Here is a 23,919-nt window from a genome sequence, read left to right on the forward strand (position 1 = left end):
GTGATATAATTGCAAATTGGATTATTTCCAGCTTGAACTTCGTAATAGTCTGATCTAAGACTTCTTTTCAACCTACATAAGTGTTCTCTCTTCAACAAAGACGCTAGATGTTAAATTGGGGTCATATGTACCTTGATATGTCAAGATCCCACCAACATTCTACAATCTTTTGAACAACTAATAACCCCAGTGGGCATAACATCCAAGAGTGGGGTTGGTTAGACGGTGAATCAACGTTGGCATTGAGAAAATCCGTATGAGCCGCGATGAGGATTCGCACCTATACGGTGCGTGTTCCCGCGCACACACCCTAGTCAACTAGGCCACGATATGGTGAAAAGATTGCAACCTGGAATTCTACTGAACTCAGAAGGGTTTCCTGAGGCTTCCACTGAAGCCAAACCAGGATTTTCACACAATCCCCCCCATGCACTCTGGCTGTCATCCAGGAATGTTCTACCTCTGACGCTCTTCTTTCAATACAGAGTAATGACATTAACGTGTGCTTGGGAAGTTCTACTGTGATGATCTTTGCCATTGCAGTCATCGAGAGGATAAACTCTTCATGCAAACTGCACGTGCCAACAAGAAGAAAACCTTCGTCATAGATCACTAAACAGTATATACACTAATGCGTATAATTATTATTTGTGTTGATATAGTTATGGTTCATGGTAGTGATAGTCTCATGAAAGCAGATTTTTTAGTATATAATTAGCTATTATATTCCCGCAACAATTAATACAAAACTGGGTTATATCATGTTCGTCTTTTGTAATAGAGCCAAAGGGGCCCCAGTACATACGCGGAGGACCCCGTCTCATTGTTGGACCCCAGAGAATAGTGGAATAGAGTGGAGATTCACAAGACACCTGTTTCAAGACCTGTTATCATGCCTCTTGTAGGTTCTCCAATCTCCAGCACAGCCATAGCAATGTAGTTCTATGCCAACAAACACATAATATATCAGGGCGTTCTCAGGGTAAAGTGATTCTAATGACCGGGTGGCCACTCTGGTGTAACACCTGGAATGAAAAGTGATTTTTTTTGCAAGTCTCTTGCTTTAAGACTCTTACTTAAGATTGCTTAGATTAAGATACTTGCTTAAGAGTCTTCCTTTGTTTCAGAAGAAGCATGTACTTGATTGGCTGTATCGTGCGTGCTTCAGCTCGGGGGATAGTCAGATGGTGTGTGGGGCCAGACACACATTACTCTGCAAGATGACTCTGCTCGAGTTGGGTAACCCTAATATGTCTGGGTAGAGAGATGGCTGTATGATGAGGACGGGCTGAGTGAAGAATGACGCCACGGGCAATTGCTTCATTTATTGTTTCACAACTACTTTAATGACAATTTATTTCAAGAAATTTGTGTGAACACGCGAGGGCTATGGTAGTAAAGAGGTCATTGAGGCTATTATGAAGTATGTAGCCGTTTCTCGTGTGTGTGTGTGGGGGGGGGGGGGGAGTGACTGGGTATGTCTGACTAACAGTTAACTTTTAACAGATTTTGCATGACCGAGCTTCAGCTCCAGGTCCCGCCTTTCCAGCTGTTGGTCGTTTCATTAAATGATCCTACTATTGCGTTTCTTGTCATAATTAAAAATGTAGATGAAATTTTCACCACTGTTTCTCCTATATTCCTAATACTTACCACTGAGTGCCCTTACACCGCTACATAGTGCCTTTTTTTATAATTACTTACTACCATTATATAACGAAAAAGTTCGTGACATTTCTGCGGCTCATCTGTGTGCCCAGTTTCCACATCTGTTCTCTTGTTCCCGTATTGCTGAGCTTAAGCATTCTGGCATTTTTAAGCATTATCGGCCAATTAGTTTAATGTCCATTGTGGGAAAATTGCTTGAATCGATAACTGCAAAAGCTATTCGTTTAAATCTTGAAAAACATAGGCTTTTCGTGGCGCAGTGGTAACACTCGCCCCGCCCTTCGCGAGTGATTTGGCCTAGGTTCGTATCTTGACTTGAGGATCAAAAATCGACTTGAGAATGGTCCAGGACGGACCGAAACGTCGTCGTCCCTTCACTTTCTAGTGTGTGGTTTGGTCAACATATTTCAGCCACGTTATTGTGACTCCTCGTCTGCATGAGGAAGTGTTCATTCAGGAGCTGACACCAGTAATCAACATCCAGATGAATTCGACTTCGAGCATACAGCTGTGTTACGACCCTGGGTAGTAATGCAACCCTTGTCACCTTGCAACCCTTGTGTTGCAAGGTGACAGACGGACCCAGGATCGTATGTCATTTGTTTACATAATGATGAGACATGTATATATTCATTTATGTATTTTAGTATGATAGGCCCTGAATGTGGGGAGATTATATGTTGGAGAGTTGTTATTTAAATTACAGAGTTTTTAGATAGACCTATATAATAACTCAAGGAGTCGTACTCAATACAGTGTCATCGCACTATGCATAGCTGCTCTTGTCTGTGATGACGGCAGCTGTGCCACTGATAAAAAACTGTGTACAAAACTGATTGTGTACAAGTAAGTAAGATTGTGTATAAAACACAATCGAATCTCCCCATAATAGGAAAACAGCATGTCAAGGATTTGGGAATAATGATGTCCGACGATCTAACGTTTAGGGAGCATAACCAAGCAAATATTGCGTCAGCCAGAAAAATGATAGGATGGATTACGAAAACTTTCAAATCCAGGGATCCCATCACAATGGTTGTACTCTTCAACTCACTTGTGGTGTCCCGTCTCGAGTACTGCTCAGTACTCACTTTCCCCTTCAGAGCAGGAGAAATTGCTGAAATAGAGGGAATACAGAGAACATATACGGCACGCATAGACGAGATAAAACACCTAAATTATTGGGATCGTCTCAAAGCTCTCCAAATGTACTCACTAGAAAGGAGACGACAAGAGAGATACCAAATAATATACACATGGAAAATACTGGAGGGCCAAGTACCAAATCTACACAGTAAAATAACAACATACTGGAGTGAATGATATGGAAGAAAATGCAAGATTGAACCAGTGAAGAGCAGAGGTGCCATAGGCACAATCAGAGAGCACTGTATAAACATCAGAGGTCCACGGTTGTTCAACACCCTCCCAGCGACTATAAGAAATATTGCCGGAACAACCGTGGACATCTTCAAGAGAAAACTGGACTGTTTTCTAAGAGAAGTTCCGGATCAGCCGGGCTGTGGTGGGTATGTGGGCCTATGGGCCGCTCCAAGCAACAGCCTGGTGGACCAAACTATCACAAGTCGAGCCTGGCCTCGGGCCGGGCTTGGGGAGTAGAAGAACTCCCAGAACCCCATCAACCAGGTATCAAGCAAGCACGTATAATGACGACTGTAGATGAGGGGTCACAATGACGTGGCTGAAAAAAATGTTGACCAAGCCACACACTAGAAAGTGAAGAGACGACAACGTTTCGGTCCGTCCTGGACAATCGACTTGATAATGGTCCAGGACGGACCGAAACGTCGTCGTCTCTTCACTTTCTAGTGTGTGGTCTGGTCAACAGTGGTGACTGTGATGGTTGTGACGGGAAAAACAATAGCTGGGAGGTGATAGTGCCTCTGGGGAGTGGTAGGTGGGAGTTGCATGGGTCAGTGCGATTGTACAGGTGGGGCGGTGGGGTGGGGAAGATGACTGTTGTTACTGGCTTGTGGCGACAGAAGTGAGGACAGGGACGCTGGCAGCCTCAAGCAGCGGTCACCTCTCCCAAGGTTCCTTCCGGCTTCCTCGGTAACACATTCCTGCCTCACCCTCCTTGCTTCTCCTGCCACACCCTCCCTGCTTCTCCTGCCACACCCTCCCTGCTTCTCCTGCCACACCCTCCCTGCTTCTCCTGCCACACCCTCCTTACCCTTGTTACAATTCAGCCCATGTTTATGGAATTCCTGCATTTCTTCTTCCGGCAGCTCAGCCTCTGCCCCGGTAATATTTATTGCGTGATGGAAGAAGTCCTGGAAAATGTGAAAATGTTATTGAAAAATTCCTGGAACGACAAATTATATGTGTGACTCCGAGAGGGTGAGGGCTGAGTTATAAATAGTGAACATTCTTAAGGTTATTAAATAATTAAGTCGCAGGTATAGGAAAGTTTCAAGGGCACTTTGCTTTTCCTGCTTTTCCTTATTCTCATATTAGATATAAACTCAAATACAAGTCACGGCTTCTTATCATCCTTTGCAGATGACACAAAATGAAAATTACCTCTGTTGAAGACATTGAAAAAACTTCAAGCAGATATTAACAAAGTTTTCGACTGGGCAGCAGAAAATAACGTGATGTTTAACTGTGATAAATTCCAGGTACTCAGGTACAGTAAAAATGAGGACCTTAAACATAATACAGGGTACAAAACAATCAAATCTGTCCATAGTAGGGAAAAAACATGTAAAGGATTTAGGAATAATGTCCGACGACCTAACGTTTAGGGAGCATAACCAAGCAAATATTGCGTCAGCCAGAAAAATTATAGGATTGATTACGAGAACTTTCAAATCCAGGGATCCCATCACAATGGTTGTACTCTTCAAATCACTTGTGTTGTCCCGTCTTGAGTACTGCTCAGTACTCACTTTCCCCTTCAGAGCAGGAGAGATTGCTGAAATAGAGGGAATACAGAGAACATATACGGCATACATAGATACGATAAAACACCTAAATTATTGGGATCGTCTCAAAGTTCTCCAAATGTACTCAGTAGAAAGGAGAGGAGAGATATACAAAATAATATACACATGGAAAATACTGGAGGGCCAGGTACCAAGTCTGCACAGTAAAATAACAACGTACTGGAGTGAACGATATGGAAGAAAATGCAGAATAGAACCAGTGAAGAGCAGAGGTGCCATAGGCACAATCAGAGAACACTGTATAAACATCAGAGGTCCACGGTTGTTCAACATCCTCCATGCAGCGAGGATAAGAAATATTGCCGGAACAACCGTGGACATCTTCAAGAGAAAACTGGATAGTTTTCTTAAGGGAGTGGCGGACCAACTGGGCTGTGGTGGATATGTGGGCCTGCGGGCCGCTGCAAGCAACAGCCTGGTGGACCAAACTCTCACAAGTCAAGCCTGGCCTCGGGCCGGGCTTGGGGAGTAGAAGAACTCCCAGAACCCCATCAAGCAGGTATCAAGCAGGTGTAGGAAGGTTCCAAGGACAGGTGTAGGAAGGTTCCAAGGACAGGTGTAGGAAGGTTCCAAGGACAGGTGTAGGAAGGTTCCAAGGACAGGTGTAGGAAGGTTCCAAGGACAGGTGTAGGAAGGTTCCAAGGACAGGTGTAGGAAGGTTCCCAGGACAGGTGTAGAAAGGTTCCAAGGACAGGTGTAGAAAGGTTCCAAGGACAGGTGTAGGAAGGTTCCAAGGACAGGTGTAGGAAGGTTCCAAGGACAGGTGTAGGAAGGTTCCAAGGACAGGTGTAGGAAGGTTCCAAGGACAGGTGTAGGAAGGTTCCAAGGACAGGTGTAGAAAGGTTCCTAGGACAGGTGTAGGAAGGTTCCAAGGACAGGTGTAGAAAGGTTCCAAGGACAGGTGTAGGAAGGTTCCCAGGACAGGTGTAGGAAGGTTCCAAGGACAGGTGTAGGAAGGTTGATGGTGCCGCCTTTGTTTGTTTGTTTTTATTGTTTAATTGTTGTCATTGTTACGCTCAGTCTTGTTACAGCTGGAGTAAAATCTCTAATAATTTACTACCATTACAGAGAGATTGTTTGACAGGGAAATGATACAGTATATGGCGTGTCAACTTATGCAAATAAGCAATTTCCTCTATCGTGAGTGTGTACTCACCAAGTTGTGCTTGCGGAGGTTGAGCTCTGGCTCTTTGGTCCCGCCTCTCAACTGTCAATCAACTGGTGTACAGATTCCTGAGCCTACTGGGCTCTATCATATCTACATTTGAATTTGTGTATCTGTGTGTCTTGGCCGACTTTCTCTGTCCGTGTACTTTGTGTTCTGTCGAACCATCCAGGGTCCGTGCAACACAGCCAGGGTCCGTGCAACACATCCAGGGTCCGTGCAACACATCCAGGGTCCGTGCAACACATCCAGGGTCCGTGCAACACAGCCAGGGTCCGTGCAACACAGCCAGGGGTCCGTGCAACACAGCCAGGGGTTCGTGCAACACAGCCAGGGTCCTTGCAACACATCCAGGGTCCATGCAACACATCCAGGGTCCGTGCAACACATCCAGGGTCCGTGCAACACATCCAGGGTCCGTACAACACATCCAGGGTCCGTGCAACACATCCAGGGTCCGTGCAACATAGCCAGGGGTCCGTGCAACACAGCCAGGGTCCGTGCAACATAGCCAGGGTCCGTGCTACACAGCCAGGGTCCATGGAACACAGCCAGGTATCGTGAGCGACGCAACACAAGCAGAGTGTTACCAAACACCACAACAAAGGAAAGCGAGCTTAAACACTGCTCCGAGTCAATACTAAAGGAACACAAGACTACTAAAAATAACAAAGACAAGACTGGTAAGACACCTGAGTAAGTATACCAAACCGTCCTCTCGCCTAATACGTCACATTTTGAACGGAATCCACCAATCCGTTGAAAATGCGACGTATAAGTTAAAAGGAAAATACCGTAATGTTGACATTGTCCATGAATCGTGCACGATAGATTAGGTGGGTTGCTTGGGTTCGTACGTTTTAGTTAGGAAAAAAAGGATTTGCATTTTTACTGAGTGGCAAATGAGGAGAAGGCGCTGAATAAACATTTCTTCTGCTAGTATAGAATGAGTGAAGCGTTAAAATTATTGGAACTGCGTGCAGAGCACTCTGGCAGCACTCTGGCAGCACTCTGGCAGCACTCTGGCAGCTCTCGCTGGAGTGTAGTGGAGAGAGAGATCTCGTAAGGTTTACTAAGAAGTTGGTTCCTGGTTAGAGCGATAATCTGCACACTTAACATCATAATACTTCTGAAGTATGAGACACTGATGATGCGAAGCTGAGCGCGAGCACTGCAGGAGCCTGGAGGAAGACTTGCTTAAGTTGCAGACATGATCTGGCAAGTGTCTGCTGGACTTCACTCCAGATAAGTGCAAGGTCATGAGGATGGGAATTGTGATAAGGGAATCAGAGGAACAATACCTAATGAAACGGAGGAACTTACTAAGAGTGAGTACGACTGAAATATCCGAGAGAAGATACTGAACCAATTTCCGGAGGAACACATAGAATCACATCTGTAGTGTATGCAAGCTGGCGAACATCAGGCAACTTGAGGAACCTAGACAAGGATACGCTGATAATTGTTTACACAGCAAACATCGGACCAGTGCTAGAGTATGCAGCACCAGCCTGGAGCCCGCACCTCAAAAATCACAAAACGTAGATTGAGCAAATGCAGAAATTTTCTACAAGACGGATCCCAGAACTGAGGTAAATAACCTACTGGAATAGTGGAATAGTGAGAGAACTGTATTTAAAGTTACTATAAGGAAGGTGAAATATAGGGAGCATGACCCCAGACGTAATACTGATGGGTATCGATCATAGAGTGACAACATGTAGGCTGCGTGGAATGCTGAGCAATGCGACACACCTGAGCATGGGGCTGGTATTTGGCTTTTGTGCTTATCTATCAGTTTCTCTGAGGAGTGAACTCTAGCTCTTTGGCTCCCGTCTCCCAGCTATTGTTTAGCTCACAAAGCTTTCCATAGGTTGTTACGACGCCCGATGGCGCACGCCCATTCATTCCAAAGGTCATGTCTGCGGGGACCGTTGACTATTTTTTATGGACCGAAAGTTGGGGGTGACAGGCACGAAACTTTCCACCTTCCAACAATACAAAAATACGATATCCGGATACGAAATCGGTGTAATATAAAACTTAATGATATTTCTGATTTCCGGGAGGAAATTTCCGAGGACGGGAAATTGAAATTTCCCTTTGGTGAGGGTACCACTTTGACATGGCATTACCATGTGTCAACAGAAATGTAAAAAAAAAAAACTAATGAGTACATGTTTAAATCCTGGGCTGAGTATAGGCTACCCTGTTGCAACAGCCTCGCGGTCAAGGACGATTTCTGTATGTATGCTCGTATACTGGATATGACTTTGAGTACAGGTAAAGAGAGGCACACGCGCCGGGTACACGAAGGACAGTAGGTAAGCACTGAAGTATCACAGCGTCACTGTACACTGAAGTATCACAGCGTCACTGTACCCTGAAGTATCACAGCGTCACTGTACCCTGAAGTATCACAGCGTCACTGTACACTGAAGTATCACAGCGTCACTGTACGCTGAAGTATCACAGCGTCACTGTGCGCTGAAGTATCACAGCGTCACTGTACGCTGAAGTATCACAGCGTCACTGTACGCTGAAGTATCACAGCGTCACTGTACGCTGAAGTATCACAGCGTCACTGTACGCTGAAGTATCACAGCGTCACTGTACACTGAAGTATCACAGCGTCACTGTACACTGAAGTATCACAGCGTCACTGTACACTGAAGTATCACAGCGTCACTGTACACTGAAGTATCACAGCGTCACTGTACCCTGAAGTATCACAGCCTCACTGTACACTGAAGTATCACAGCGTCACTGTACGCTGAAGTATCACAGCGTCACTGTACGCTGAAGTATCACAGCGTCACTGTACGCTGAAGTATCACAGCGTCACTGTACACTGAAGTATCACAGCGTCACTGTACACTGAAGTATCACAGCGTCACTGTACACTGAAGTATCACAGCGTCACTGTACACTGAAGTATCACAGCGTCACTGTACGCTGAAGTATCACAGTGTCACTGTACACTGAAGTATCACAGCGTCACTGTACACTGAAGTATCACAGCGTCACTGTACACTGAAGTATCACAGCGTCACTGTACACTGAAGTATCACAGTGTCACTGTACGCTGAAGTATCACAGCGTCACTGTACACAGTCGATGGTGTTACCGAGCGTTCTAGGGAGTCAGTCACGAGGAGAGTCGGTGATTGGCCCGTGTTAGACAATGGCTAGGATATCATCCAGCCTTTTGGATATACCTGCACATTGTATAAATAGAACTGAACTAACCCATCAAAAAGTAGCTGTTATATAACTATATAAGGCACGTATGAAGGTGTATATTGTGAGGGGAGTGAAGGGAATGTTCTCTACATGAAGCTGAAGACTTCAGTGAGGTAAATGTGACCTTCTAATAGGGAATAACACAAGACCACTTCTTGTCTGCCATTATCTTCAACTTGTAACAAATACGGATGTATTCTGTAGAAACAAACCATGTGCAAACCAAATTGGAATGTGACAGTAGTTAGACTCGTATAAGAGTCGGGGGAGCCGGTCGGCCGAGCGGACAGCACGCTGGATTTGTGATCCTGTGGTCCTGGGTTCGATCCCAGGCGCCGGCGAGAAACAATGGGCAGAGTTTCTTTCACCCTATGCCCCTGTTACCTAGAAGTGAAATAGGTACCTGGGTGTTAGTCAGCTGTCACGGGCTGCTTCCTGGGGGTGGAGGCCTGGTCGAGGACCGGGCCGCGGGGACACTAAAAAGCCCCGAAATCATCTCAAGGTAACCTCAAGGTAAGACCAGTACAAAGTTATCTACGTTAGGAATACATACTGCTTGAGCATACACGTGTGTGTGTACATACTGCTTCAGCATACATGTGTGTGTACATACTGCTTGACTGTACTCTGTACATAAGTATATGTACATGTGTATGCTGGAATCAAGCTTGGCTAATATCCAAACCGTGCACTAGCGGCGGTATGGAACCCTCAGTTGGCAAGTATAATAGTAATGCTTAACCCTAATCTGGCCTTAAATTTGTGGAGGTGAGGTGGTTTCCACAACTTCTTTTAGTACATTCTACTTTTTGACCACCCATACAGGGTACGAATATTTCCTTACATTTCTTCCAGTCGGTTGCGTTTCCAGCTTCCACTTATGCCCTCTCGTCCTACTTTCTCTCAACTTGAGGCTGTCCTTGTCTGCCTTGTCTGTTCGCTCATTATCCTGTAGGTTGTGATCATATCCCCGCCTGTTTCTTCTGTCCTCTGTAGTAGTTGTGAGGTGTTGTTTCCATAACCTTTCCTCATAGCTTAACCCTCTTAGCTATGGCACTAATCTTGTTGCAAACCTCTGTACCTTTCACATTTTTATTTTATCCTTCACAAGGTGCTGATTCCAAGCCGGTGCTGCATATTCCAGTATAAGGCTAAGAAAGGTTGTGTAGATTGCCTGGAAATTGTCCTGATTTCGGTTTCTAAACGATGTTTTCCAGTGTCCCATGGTGCCGATGTTACCTTGCGTGTGTGTGTGTGTGGAGGTGGGTTGAGGTTCGTATAAGGTAAGGAGAGGTTTGTTATTCGTCACACACAACGTCACATGATGGAGGCTGGATGGGAGGGGGTGGGTGTAGTGTCGCTGGTGACCATGACCCAGTCCTGCCTGTGACACAGCTGAGGTAAACCAGCACCGCCATACTGTTTTACTGCTAGCGGAAGTATGGCGTTAGTGAGGCCGGGCCAGCACCGCGGATGTGTTCCGAGCCATACAATGTTTCCGCCACTGACACGGACCTTAAGTGAGTAGGAAGGAAGGAAGGAAGGATGTACTTAAGGAAGAAAGGAGGGACGGTCGAGATGGAGGGATAGGAGGAGGAGGGAAGGGAGGTAGGAGTGGAGGGACGGTCGATGGCGGGCTAGGAGAGCGCCAGTGTGGTGTGTGAGTCAGGGTCTGGCCCAGACAGTCATTGGGTCCACCGCAGTAAGGCAACACAGCAGCGCCTTCGTCAGTGCACTGCGGAGCGCCTCAGGAAGTAGTCGTGGTCTTGCGCCGCCTCGTCCACGTTCGCACATTACCAGGTGTGTTGCATGCTGCCCACCGTACGCCTTCCTTACCCTCCTCTCCGCCTTTCACCTGCTCCGTCGTTGAAGGCACAATGGTATAACAAGTAGACTAATTTGTAGTCTCTGGCGATCTTTGTCTGGGGGACGAGTCCCCGGCGATCCGTGGCTGGTGTCGGGTCTCTGGTGATCCGTGGCTGGTGTCGGGTCTCTGGTGACCCGTGGCTGGTGTCGGGTCTCTGGTGACCCGTGGCTGGTGTCGGGTCTCTGGTGATCCGTGGCTGGTGTCGGGTCTCTGGCTGTCAGTACGACAAACAATTTAATACAATCCCGATATATCTCGCGAGTGCGCGTCGGCAGAGTCTGAAGCCTTATTAAATCATACAATAATTCCCTCAATAATAATATACATCAGCTGGGATCCCTGGCGCTGTTTTTCTCAGCACGGAATTAACACCTCACGCACCGCTGACACCCGCCTTCAGTTTTTTAGGTCAAGCTCGTAACGTGAGAATGAGTGATATGGTAATAAGCTGACCACCAACCATGTAATTAGTGGGGTAAATCACCATCAAGGTCTGTCTGGGATGGTGTTAATTAACCCTTGTGAAACGTGTGGTAAGAAGAGAAACGAGGACAAGGAGGGAACATTGGTGGTGGATTGTGTAGCTGCATTCCAGCGGGTCGCTTCTGCTGCTGCTACACGAAGGTACTCTACAGTGGATATTATACAACAAATATATTTATATGGTACATTAAAAAGGTACATTATTGCAAGCTACTCGCACTCACGATAAGGTTCTATAAGCTGAGTAAAACTACCCAGATTGATTGTGGAGGAGCTCCAGAACCAGTTTTAAGCACCATGTTTTATTTACAGCACAATAAAGATGAGACATACACAGCCATGACCGTCACATACCTGATATAACTATCCTTAAGTTGCTCTTTAACTAAATCAACTAAATGGTTTCTCGTCATCACTGAAGAATTAAAGTTGACGAATCTGTTATAAATGGAGGCTAAGTTTCGTGCTGGAGATGGAGGAAGCTGGATTTCAGAGGTCCAACGCTACATAGTCTTCCCGGCTTGGTGCCTTCTTTTGATAATTACTTACTGAGAGGGTCCACAGTCACCTGCCTACCCTCCTTGTCCAGGAGAGGAAGAGGACAGTCAGTGTGTCCCGCGGATACGACGCATTCATTGTAGCCAATACTACACCGGCGCGCTGGCTGTACGCTCCTGAGATAAATATCTGCGTATCTGTCACATTCTCCTCGCTCATTGTCCTGCCACAGCAACGCAACGCATGGTTCTCACCTCACACAGGAGTGCGTGTTCCTCTCACGCCCTCTAGGAAAGGGAGAAATAGTGCGTGATGAAGGTCGTGTGTGTGTTGGGGGGCCGCCGCCGCCCACCTCCCACTTCAGTTCACCGTCGACGCCCACACCGTGCACATCTCCGTCAACACACCGTCGTCCACACCTCCCACAAGTAACGTCCACACCTTTGCCACACTACCATACCCTCGCCACCTGACACTACACTAACACCACCTGAATTCCCTCATATATTTCAGTTTAATTTGGTAGTGTACTTCTAAGAAGCAGTCTGTCAAGTCTTCAAGATGTCATTATTTGTGTTATCCTGTCGCAATTAATCGGTGAATTGTTTTCAAAGGTTCTTTATAGTGATATTGCGTCATTGCCAAAACGAAATAGTTTCCAAGTGCAGACGAGGAGTCATAATACCGTGGCTGAAGATATAAAGACTAAACCACACACCAGAAGATAAGGAGACGATGACATTTCGGTCCGTCCAGGACCATTATCAAGTCGATTGTGATGGGACCAAAGAAGGCACGGGCATTACGTAAGGCAAGAGAGGGGGTTCATGAATCTTAGTCCTGGCTTTGTTGCTGTTGACTCTTCCCTCTCACAGTACATATTAAAATGCTCTAACAAACGTGACCTGACATAAGCGTTGGACCTGACATAAGCCCAGTGCACACTAGTGCTCTGGGCTTCGCTGGCAGTGTTCAGAAATGTGTGTTTATATGGTGACCACCCTTACAAAGATAGAAATTACTGCGAAGAGATTGATTGATTGAAGGTTAAGCCACACAAGTGGTGGCACGGGCATGAATAGCCCGTAATGCGAAGAAATCGAATACGGTGCAATATATAAGCAAGTCTTTTTCTGAGTGTGGGTAGTTGTAGTGCGTTGTATAGTGATCACCCAGTTAATGATCACCACTCGCCAGCCCCGTGATCACCACTCTCACCACATCTGTCTGCCTCACTCATGCTATATCGTATAATATTTGTGCAACTTTCATTAGTCCTTGTGACAATTGTATTATTGACCTCTCGCCTTCCCCGGTGTGGCCGGCAGCACGGGGCAGGGACCTCCTGGTCTCAGTATACAGCAACACTCGGGGAATTGGTCGTCTGCACTTGTGCTCGGAGATACCTACACTCACCTTTTTTTGTCAGTGTGTGTGAGAACACGTATGAATGTTTCTGGGGAATTGAACTTCAACTCCTGGCCCCCCGCCTCTGATGTGTGTTGTCATTAATCCATGCTTACATTTGTGTGTGTGTGTGAAGGTTGACACCAGTTCTTCTTACCCTCATACTCCTGTTTCTCCTTTCTTCTCTGGGTTATTTGGGTGTTTAATTACCACGAGTGAGCCTGACAACTGCTCTCGGTATCTTTGTCCAAATGTGTTGCGGAGAGACGCTAGTTAGACGTGAGCAGCCTAGAGTCACCTTCGGGCCACTCAGGAAGGTAGGTGGAGGGCTTTCCTTGCTAGCGTTTGCTGAAGGATCAGACATACTTTGTAGAGGAATCAGCAAGTTGAATTACTCTATTACTCAGGGCCGAGGTGGAGCTTATAGCCATTTTAGTGATGGGTGTGGGTAGCCTTGGTTACACCATCAGTCACTATTGTCACGGGGTATAGTGAATTAAGAGACCACGTGTCCTAGTTACTCTTCATTAACCACAACAAAGTGGGTCACGGTGTACAGAGGTGTCTCGGGTGTTTATGACGGCACTACTCGCCCACTGGACACAATAATAAATCACATACACAACAATACTATTTGCATTGAGAACTCGTCTAGAATGAGAGTGTAGCGCCAGGTGACTGGGGCTCAACTGCGTAGTGACAGGTACGCACACTCACGCATGCACGCACTAGTGAGAAGGGTTGTTACATATGATGTGTAAGATTCTCCAAGACGACTTAAACAAGCTGCAGAGTAGGTCCGAGAAATGGCGACTAGAGTTCTGCACCAGTAGGTGTAAGGTGATGGAAATAGGAACTGGCGTCAGGAGACTGAAAGGACAGTATACGATGAAGCTAAACTACCCCTCGATAACGACTAGAGAAAAAGACCTGAGAGTGGGTATAGCACCGAACCTAACTCCGGAGGCTCATACAAATAGAATATTACATCAGCAGCACAGCTGTACCCTAGCAAAAGTTAGAACATTATTCAGGAGCCTAAATAAGGAGGCATTTAGATCGCCTCCTTATTTAGGTCAACCCACCTTATTACGTGAGTTGGCGCAAGCTGTGTCTCAGGTATGGTGGGTGACACATGCCGTGTCTCAGATATGGTGGGTGACACATGCCGTGTCTCAGGTATGGTGGGTGACAGATGCCGTGTCTGAGGTATGGTGGGTGACACATGCCGTGTCTCAGGTATGATGGGTGACACATGCCGTGTCTCAGGTATGGTGGGTGACACATGCCGTGTCTCAGGTATGGTGGGTGACAGATGCCGTGTCTGAGGTATGGTGGGTGACACATGCCGTGTCTCAGATATGGTGGGTGACACATGCCGTGTCTCAGATATGGTGGGTGACACATGCCGTGTCTCAGGTATGGTGGGTGACAGATGCCGTGTCTGAGGTATGGTGGGTGACACATGCCGTGTCTCAGGTATGATGGGTGACACATGCCGTGTCTCAGGTATGGTGGGTGACACATGCCGTGTCTCAGGTATGGTGGGTGACAGATGCCGTGTCTGAGGTATGGTGGGTGACACATGCCGTGTCTCAGGTATGATGGGTGACACATGCCGTGTCTCAGGTATGATGGGTGACACATGCCGTGTCTGAGGTATGGTGGGTGACAGATGCCGTGTCTGAGGTATGGTGGGTGACACATGCCGTGTCTCAGGTATGGTGGGTGACACATGCCGTGTCTCAGGTATGGTGGGTGACACATGCCGTGTCTCAGGTATGGTGGGTGACACATGCCGTGTCTCAGGTATGGTGGGTGACAGATGCCGTGCCTCCGGATGGCGGAAGCTTACATTTCTTAATTTTTACATTTAAATTTAAGATTGAGAGGAAATCTGTAATCATATCCATTATTTACTGTCATGAGAGCGTGCCCCATCACAGTCTTAGGTAGTGCAGACTGTGGTAGTGGCGTCATTCACCTCACCATCACATCTGTGCAATGCAGAACTGTTAACAACAGCGCTGATAGCCAAGGAAGATATGGCAGTGCTGCTACCAACAGCAGCACTGCTGACAACAGCAGCGCTACGCATGAAGCGAAACGCGGCAGTGACCCAGACGCGTCATTGTCAGCCAGGGTCTGGCGTGATGAGGGGGTCGTCGGGGCACAAGGATGACGAATCCACCTCTGAGTCAGTGTGTTTGTTCCCTTGAACAACTGCTCCGGGTAGTGTTTATATCTGGTTCCCATGACAACTAGGTGCCCCCCACGTGGTCGACCTCAGCCAACAACAAAGTCGATCAATACTGCACACGCAATCACGTCTCAAGGGTGGCGGGAACGGGGCAAGGGTGGCGGGAACGGGACAAGGGTGGCGGGAACGGGACAAGGGTGGCGGGAACTTTAAACATAATGTTCACGTTATACTAAAACATTGAAATTGTACCCGTCGTGATGGACATTTTCACTTTGATTTTGTATGGAGTCCAGCCTATTCTCTAATAATGATAGTACTTATAGCAAATATTTGGTCAAACGTACGAAAGTGGACTCTTGGATCCAAAAGGTCACATTATGTATTACTGAATTAACCCAACTGGTATTCAAAGAAAATTTAAAAGTAACTAAAGAGCTTAACCTTAACTATCCAAGCAATCCTAGGTCTAATATCACTATTTTGGGCCTAATATAGTACATATCTGTGTTGTACTAAGCTTAGAAATATTGTTCGTGCCCTGTACGAAATTAATAGTCAAAATATGAACATTGTTGGGTGCATAAGTTAGTTTTTGTACGTTCAACCAAATACTTGCTATGAGTACTATGTTTATAGGAAGACATACAAATGATCTCTTTACTGTAAGTGTAAGTAATTGTGCACTTACAATTACTGTAAGTGCTGCTCTGTTTACCCGAGTGTGATCACAAATTGGTGGAGCTATATTTATTACTGACTCATTATGCTTAATATTTGATGAACTTATTTGTGATTTCGTGAACAGGTGTATATCATGTGATTGTCTCTCTCGTGCAGGTGTACCTGTACGGCGGCGAAGTGCATCTGATCCCCGTAGCGAGCTCTCCGGCCTCCCTCACATCCTTACCCTCCGGCATCCCCTCCGTCATGGACGCCGTCAGCACCGTCAAGCGCCTCCCAGACCACACCAGAGCCCCACCCAAGGTTCAGAGCGCCCTCACCCTCAGAGTAGACGGGTTAGTACTCTTCCTCTTTGTTATCATCTCTGTTCAAGTCTTATACTCGCCTCTGCATTCTCATATGTACTCGTGTATGTGTGGTTTTGTATTTTGGTTGCACGCGTGTGTGCGGAGGCGCGCGGGAAAATGTTGTGTAAGGTCATAGAACATCAAAGAAAGCGGACTGGTTTACGGGTAAACTTGTTCAGCTTTATGCACCATACGGAGTGTTGAGTGTGTGTGGACCCTGTTCGTGTCGTACCCGCCCTTAAGGTTGGACAAAAAAATCCAATCTTGTGAAGACTTTTTTTCAGGGATATTCCTGCGCGGGCCCTAAGTCTCTGGCTGGCCCACTAAGTGTTGCTTGTTTCTGTTTTACTTGAGCGGAGTATGAGTATTGATGACTCGTATGGTCGCTTCAGTAAGATTTTGTCCCACGTGTTTAACAACTTCTGCTCTGTTGAATTTAAGTTGATTTATTGGGTTTGTAACTCTGCTCTGTGTTAGATAATGTTCCAGTGGTCTGTTGTGGCTGTAACTGTGCACTGTGTTAGATAATGTTCCAGTGGTCTGTTGGGCATTTCTCCACAGTGCTGACATTTCCTCTCATCTTCCGGAACCTGTAAGCCTATTTCCCATGCACATGGGTATCCAAGCCTGAGTGTACTTCTGTTGTTCTACTGCTCCCTTTCATCAAACTAAGTGGTTCGTAGTTGGTTGAATTCTTGTACCAACTCGCAGATCCTGATGTTGCAACTGCTGTGATGTGGTCACTGTACATCTTTTACATTGCTGTGTTTCTAATTACTTTCTTAATCTGTGATAGACTCTGTGGTATGTAAATGTCTATATTTCTTCTCTTAGTTGCAAGCTTTGCAGCTTTGTCTGCAATGCCATTTCCTATTATTCCCACATGATTTGGCACCCAGTTGATAAGTACCCGTCGGCCTTGTCGTTTGAGTGTTTGCATGAATGATATGACATTTGTGATCAGATGGATATCACATATGTGTTCTTGTTGCAAGGTTTCAATGGCAGTTCTCGAATATATATGTATAATAACATGTCGGTGTTCAGCAAGAGCATGTTCCAAAGCCTTTTGAATGGCTAGCATCTCTGTTTGTAAAGTCGAACACCCATTTGAGAGTCTCCAACTATTTACAGAGTTTCCTGCTTTAACTGCAGCTCCGGTTTCTTGTCCTTGTTATTAATGATGTCGCTCTTGGTAGTCTCTGGTGAGGGTTTTTGACCTAATTATGTTGAGACTAGCAACGTCCTTTACATAACATAAAACTGTTATTTTTAGGAGGCAGCAAATTACTGCAATTTTCTAGAACACCTTTGAAGCCAGGTCAGCCGTTAGTTCATGTTTTTACCAATATAAGAACTGTGGTTTTATTTCGAAATAATTATGGCATATAATAAGAGATAACTATGGTAGGGGGGGGGGGGAGCTTCTTCTTGGCGGAAGTGCAAGAGAACCTTGTCTCACTTTCCCCTCCAGAGTGTGTGTACTCACCTAGTTGTGCTGGCGGGGGTTAAGCTTTGGCTCTTTGGTCCCGCCTCTCAACTGGTGTACAGAATCCTAAGCCTACTGGGCTCTGTCATATCTACATGTGAAACTGTGTATGGAGTCAGCCTCCACCACATCACTGCCTAATGGTTTCCATCTGTTAACTACTCTGACACTGAAAAAGTTCTTTCTAACGTCTCTGTGGCTCATTTGGGTACTCGGTTTCCACTTGTGTCCCCTTGTTCGTGTACCACCCGTGTTAAACAATCTATCTTTATTTACCCTGTTGATTCCTCTTAGAATTCTGTAGGTAGTGATCATGTCTCCCCGAGCTCGCCTGTCTTCCAGCGACGTGAGGTGCATTTCCTGCAGCCTTTCCTCGTAACTCATGTCTCTTAGTTCTGGGACTAACCTAGTGGCATACCCTTGAACTTTTTCCACCTTAGTCTTGTGCTTGACAAGGTACGGGTTCCATGCTGGGGCCGCATACTCTAAGACATGTGTCTTACATATGTGGTATACAAGGTTCTGAATGATTCCTTTCACAGGTTCCTGAAGGCAGTTCTGATGCTAGCCAGCCTCGCATACTCCGCAGATGTTATTCTTTTTATGTGGGCTTCAGAAGACTTTTTTGGTGTGATATCAACTAGATCTTTCTCTCTGTCCGTTTCATAAAGGACATCATCTCCCATTCGGTATCCTGTGTCTGACCTGTTTCCACCACCTAGTTTCATGACCTTACATTTACTCTGGTTGAACTTTAGTAGTCTTCTTATTCAGTATTTGTTGAATGAATATTGTTGGTCCATTCATTCAGTTTGTCCAGGTCATCTTGTAGCCTCATACTATCTTCCTCTCTCTTAACCCTCCTCATAATTTTTGCATCATCCGCAGACAATGAGAGGAACGAGTCTATACCCTCTGGGAGATCATTTACATATATCAGAAACGGTATAGGTCCAAGGACTGAACCCTGTGGGACTCCACTAGTGACACCTCGCCAATCTGAGACATCACCCCTCACAGTGATTCGCTGTCTTCTGTTGCTTAGGTACCCCCTTATCCAATAGAGAACCTTCCCTTTCACTCCTTCCCTCATCTCTAGCTTTTTCACTAGCCTTTTGTGTGGTACTGTGTCAAAGGCTTTTTGGCAATCCAAAAATATGCAGTCTGCCCGCCCCCTCTCTTTCTTGCTTGATTTTTGTTGCCTGGTCGTAGAATTCAATTAATCCTGTGAGGCTGGACTTGCCATCCCTGAACCCATGTTGATGCTGTGTTACAAAGTTCCTTCGCTCCAGATGTTCCACTAGCTTTTTTCGCACAATCTTCTCCATCAGCTTGCATGGTATGCAAGGTAGGGCCCAGTGTGGGTGTGTGTGTGGTGTATTTAGTATTTTTTGTTTAGCTCTTGGACCCCACCTTTCTATTAAATTTATCTTTATTATGTCTGCTACATATATTTCTCTTGCACACGTGCGCGCGCGCACGCACACATCCCCAGGTAGCAGCTGTCTAACTCCCAGGTACTTATTTACTGCTAGGTGAACAGGCGCACCAAGGTGGAAAAAACTGCCCGCTTGTTTCTGCTTCAGCCTGGGGTCGAACCCGGGCCCTTAAGACTACGACCCCAGAGCGCTATACATTAAGCCACGAGGCCCCCCCCCCCCTCCCCTCCGTAGATAATAGCTTATAGTCTACGGGGTGTTCTTAAGTGTTCTATTTATTTACATGCCGCACGCTGAAGACATTTCTGATATCTCTCCTTCACTTAGGTGTTTCCTTTGGAGGTGTGAGCCGTGGTACAGGTCCTCCGTCGTGTCGACCTCGCCGGTTTCCTTAAGCATCTTGTGTGCCGTGGTCATGTTCACTCTGCATTTTATTATCTAGCATTGTGAGGTTCAGCTATCCAAGAATGTTCTCATTTCTCCGCATTTTTAATCAAGATCCAACCTGAAGGACGATCTCTGGAGTTTTCCAGTCACTTGTATGCTATATGCCTGTCTTCCTTGCTGGAGCAGCACGCTCTGATGCTGGCCGGACAGATGTTGTGTGTCAGGTTCCGTCAAGGTCATTCTTCCATCGTTCAACCTTGCGTGATCCTTCCGCTTATGTTATCCGGTATATGTATGTACGCAGCTACATGGGACTGCAAGATCGAGCTTCAGCTCATTGGTCTACGCCTGTCCAGCTGTCGGTCTTGTAATCCAGAGGCTTCCAACCTACATGTGTCCTATCATATATAACTATTTAATTTTATATGTAGTTCACTACCACTACCCCCCCCCCTTGTCTGGTTCGTAATATTTGTACAACTTTTATGTGAAGGAGTATTTCCTCGCATCTCTAAAGCTCATCTGTGTCTCTAGTTCCCACCGCTTCTCCTTCTATTCTTATTCACTCTAGATACTGACTCGCAGTTAAGTGTAATTTCCTCAACCTTGTGCTTCTGGAGGTGTGGACGGCGCCGGGAAGGTTGGAATGCCTTCTTCGTAAGTTTCCAAAAGACAGTCCGGATGTTCGCCAGTTTCGCAAATTCCTCTTGCATTATAATATATATATGTTTCTGTAGTAATACTTGCTTTTATATGTACTCAATACTTGGTGTTGATTGTGGGAGGAAGCTTCCCTTCCGTAGCCTGATCTGCTGCTCCCTGCGTCGTCACTTTACATTTGCTGTAATTATGCTGCAGTTACCTGTTCTCACCCAACTCTGCAGTCTGTCTAGGTCATTCCGGATTATTCTGCAATTTTCTTTCGTCCCAACTCTTCCCGTTAATTTTGTGTTGTCTGCGACCTTTGATACGGAGGGTTCTACTGCCAACCTTGAGGTTACCTCGAGGGTAACCTCAAGGTTGGTAGTTTCGAAACTACCAACTACCTCGAGGTAGTTTCGGGGCTTAGCGTCCCCGCGGGCCGGTCCTCGACCAGGCCTCCTCGTTGCTGGACTGGTCAACCAGGCTGTTTGATGCGGCTGCTCGCAGCCAGACGTATGAGTCACAGCCTGGTTGATCAGCTGTGTGCCAAGGTCAGGTCAGGCATATCATATTTTCTAGATCAGATCCTTCGGGTCAGCGAGTGTGACCCAGCACCAGTCAGGTTCATCCCTCCCCCCCTCCTCACTGTGAGTGTCTGAGTGTGTTAGCTACGGCTTCAACCACTCCAGTGCTCCCGCGCCTACTCTCCCCACCACCACACAAACCCCAGTGCTTGTCACGGTATAAGACAAAACACTAATCAGCACGACCGGGCACCGTCCACTCTCATCATTACTTACCCTCGCCCCCGTCCCCCCTCCCTCCAGTTCCAAACGGTGCCAGCTGGTGTGTGATTATACCGTCCAGAGTGAGCTTGGGCGGGTCTCCTTGACGGAGGAGCACCCTGGCCTGGCAAGTGAGAGGCGACGCTATGTTTGGGCAGGTGACCCGGCCGAGGCTGGCTGCCCCACTGCTGGCGGAGGCTACGAGCTAAGAATAATGAAAGATGGTAGCATGCTGCCGAGTTCCTCTCTGAAGTCCATTTTAGGTTGAAGTCGAAGGTGGAGATTTTCTCTTTTAAGGTAATATATAAATGAAGTGAAGGAGGGACGTTAGCAGGCAATCCTCGTGCACATTATTGGCACCTGCCGCCCCTTGTCTTGTATCCCGGCGCCCCCACACAACCTCTTACAAATTAAGGACAATTTTGTTTTTGTTTTCTGTACATGTGTAATGATAATTATATATGACCTTAGATTTTTATCTTATGATGTATAGTAATTGGTTGCCAATTACGGTGTTTCTGCTGGCGGCTGTTGTGGTGCTTCCTGAGTCACGGGTCACTGCTGGCAGCTGTTGTGGTGCTTCCTGAGTCACGGGTCACTGCTGGCAGCTGTTGTGGTGCTTCCTGAGTCACGGGTCACTGCTGGCAGCTGTTGTGGTGCTTCCTGAGTCACGGGTCACTGCTGGCAGCTGTTGTGGTGCTCCCTGAGTCACGGGTCACTGCTGGCAGCTGTTGTGGGGCGGAGCTCCTTGAGTCACGGGTCACTGCTGGCATTTTAGTCCCAGTGTCATAACGTTACTTTAAACTGAGATAATTAAAGGCTTCGTGACGTTCGTGAAAGACATTACCTCGGAGACTTTACTGTGTAGTACAGTCTAGCGAACCGTGAGTGTTCCTCACCTCTCGTGTGTGAGTGTCTCTCTCATCATCTGTGCGAAGTCAAGACAAATGAGAAATACAAGTCACTGGAAGAATAATGAGGATGATGACAGTGATAAAAAGTAACAATTATGATAGCGGTGAGGACTATAATAATGGCATTTTATGAAGGTGTTCAACAGCCGCCCGGGTAATGGCGGTCAGGTCTGATGGCCACTGGACCCGCTGATACAGTTTGTAACCGTTTACTGAAGGCGTGTTCTAACTACCTTGGTTCCGAATAGCTATAGGTGTTAGGTCAGCTGGGTGGCCGTGGCAAGTGGTTCAGTGTTTCTCTGGCCTGGAGGTCATTAGAGTTCCGCTTGTGAAGCCCGTGTTGAGGCAGGAGGCGAGCAGACCTCCCCACAGCCCGCCATCTTCCAAGGATAAGCTCTATTGTCATGGTGGTTCACAAGGCTTTTCGCCTTGCTCTTCCTGCTAGGGGGGTCGAGTCGATATTGTCAAATTAACCCAAAGTTTAGATCATTGTTTATACGGCGGTAATTACCTCGTTGTTACTGTTCTGGTCAAATGATTTGATAAAACAACTAATTCTTCTGACAGGGGGAGCACTCGCCTTGACATTTTTTTTATTATTATTATTATTTTCTACCACAGACGTGGCCACACATTTACAATGCTAACCAGCATATATACATTTTCTTCTGTCCTCCATGGACAGGGTTAGAGATGTGTTAAACATATAGTTCAAGGGTTTATTGGCCTTGAGACATGTGCGACGCCCCTAACACTTCCCGCCCTCCCACAGGTACCCCGGGAAGATCAGCCGGGAGCAGCACGTGGCCCACGCCTTCGTTCCGGTCGGCGTGGCCGCCCTGCTGAGAGAGTACCCATCCCTGGTGGGCCACGCCGTCCACGCCTTCTGCAGGAGGGACCTCGTTGACAACAAGGTGGGTATAGTTATTGTTGCGCTGGGTGCCCGTACTCGGGTCGGTGATGGGGGCCACGTTTAGTGCTGTATTGGGTGCCAAGCTTAGTGCTGTACTGGGTGCCAAGTTTAGTGCTGTACTGGATGCGGGTTGGGTGCCAAGCTGTGACGGCTGGATGGGTGCTCGGTTACAGCAACAGCCTGTTGGACCAAGCTCTCACAAGTCAAGCCTGGACTGGCCGGGCTTGTGGAGTAGAACTCCCAGAACCCCATCAAGCAGATATCAAGCATGTCAGAAAGCTATATTCCGAGTATATTACGCATAGCTATTGACTACTCTACGTGTGGTCTATGAACTAAGCTTAAGTCGTCATTGATAGCGGTGTTGATTTTGATGCTAGTTTATTGTGCACCCCATACTCATCCTGTGAGCGGTAGCGCAAAAAGCATTACAGAGGGCACAAAAGGTTTTTATCAGACCTCATCTTAGATTATTACATAAACAATTTCATCTATCCTTCACACCTTATAGTTACAATGTCAGCTAGTTAGAGAATGTTCTATTTCAAGAGCTATATATTTACAGTAAGTCATCATACATTGTTAACTCTGTTCCTGGCACCTAAATGTTGGTACTGGATTGTTTACACTTGACTGTTGTCACTATATTGCTGGTAATGGAGTACTGGTACTGGATTTAGGACGCTGGGTAATTGGTACAGGAATGAGAGCATGCGATGATTGTGACAGGATTTCAGACTTTTAAGTTTTAATATAAGATAGTGGGATTGACACCCACTATACGATGTCAACTTATGGAAGATAAAAGTTATATTAGAAC

The 23,919-nt window shown here is 46.5% G+C and overlaps 1 protein-coding gene across 2 annotated transcripts in view; it reads left to right on the forward strand.

The window, feature by feature from the left end:
* ecd (ecdysoneless cell cycle regulator) overlaps positions 1-23,919 on the forward strand; it is a 209,723-nt gene that overhangs the window by 155,139 nt on the left and 30,665 nt on the right. For both annotated transcript variants that reach the window (XM_069300635.1, XM_069300636.1), the window contains 2 exons: positions 16,340-16,518; positions 22,959-23,100. In XM_069300635.1, the coding sequence (XP_069156736.1) occupies positions 16,340-16,518; positions 22,959-23,100 (321 nt within the window). The remainder of the gene's footprint in view (positions 1-16,339; positions 16,519-22,958; positions 23,101-23,919) is intronic.

This window comes from Procambarus clarkii, chromosome 44 (genome assembly GCF_040958095.1).
Source record: "Procambarus clarkii isolate CNS0578487 chromosome 44, FALCON_Pclarkii_2.0, whole genome shotgun sequence".
Taxonomy (NCBI): domain Eukaryota; kingdom Metazoa; phylum Arthropoda; class Malacostraca; order Decapoda; family Cambaridae; genus Procambarus; species Procambarus clarkii.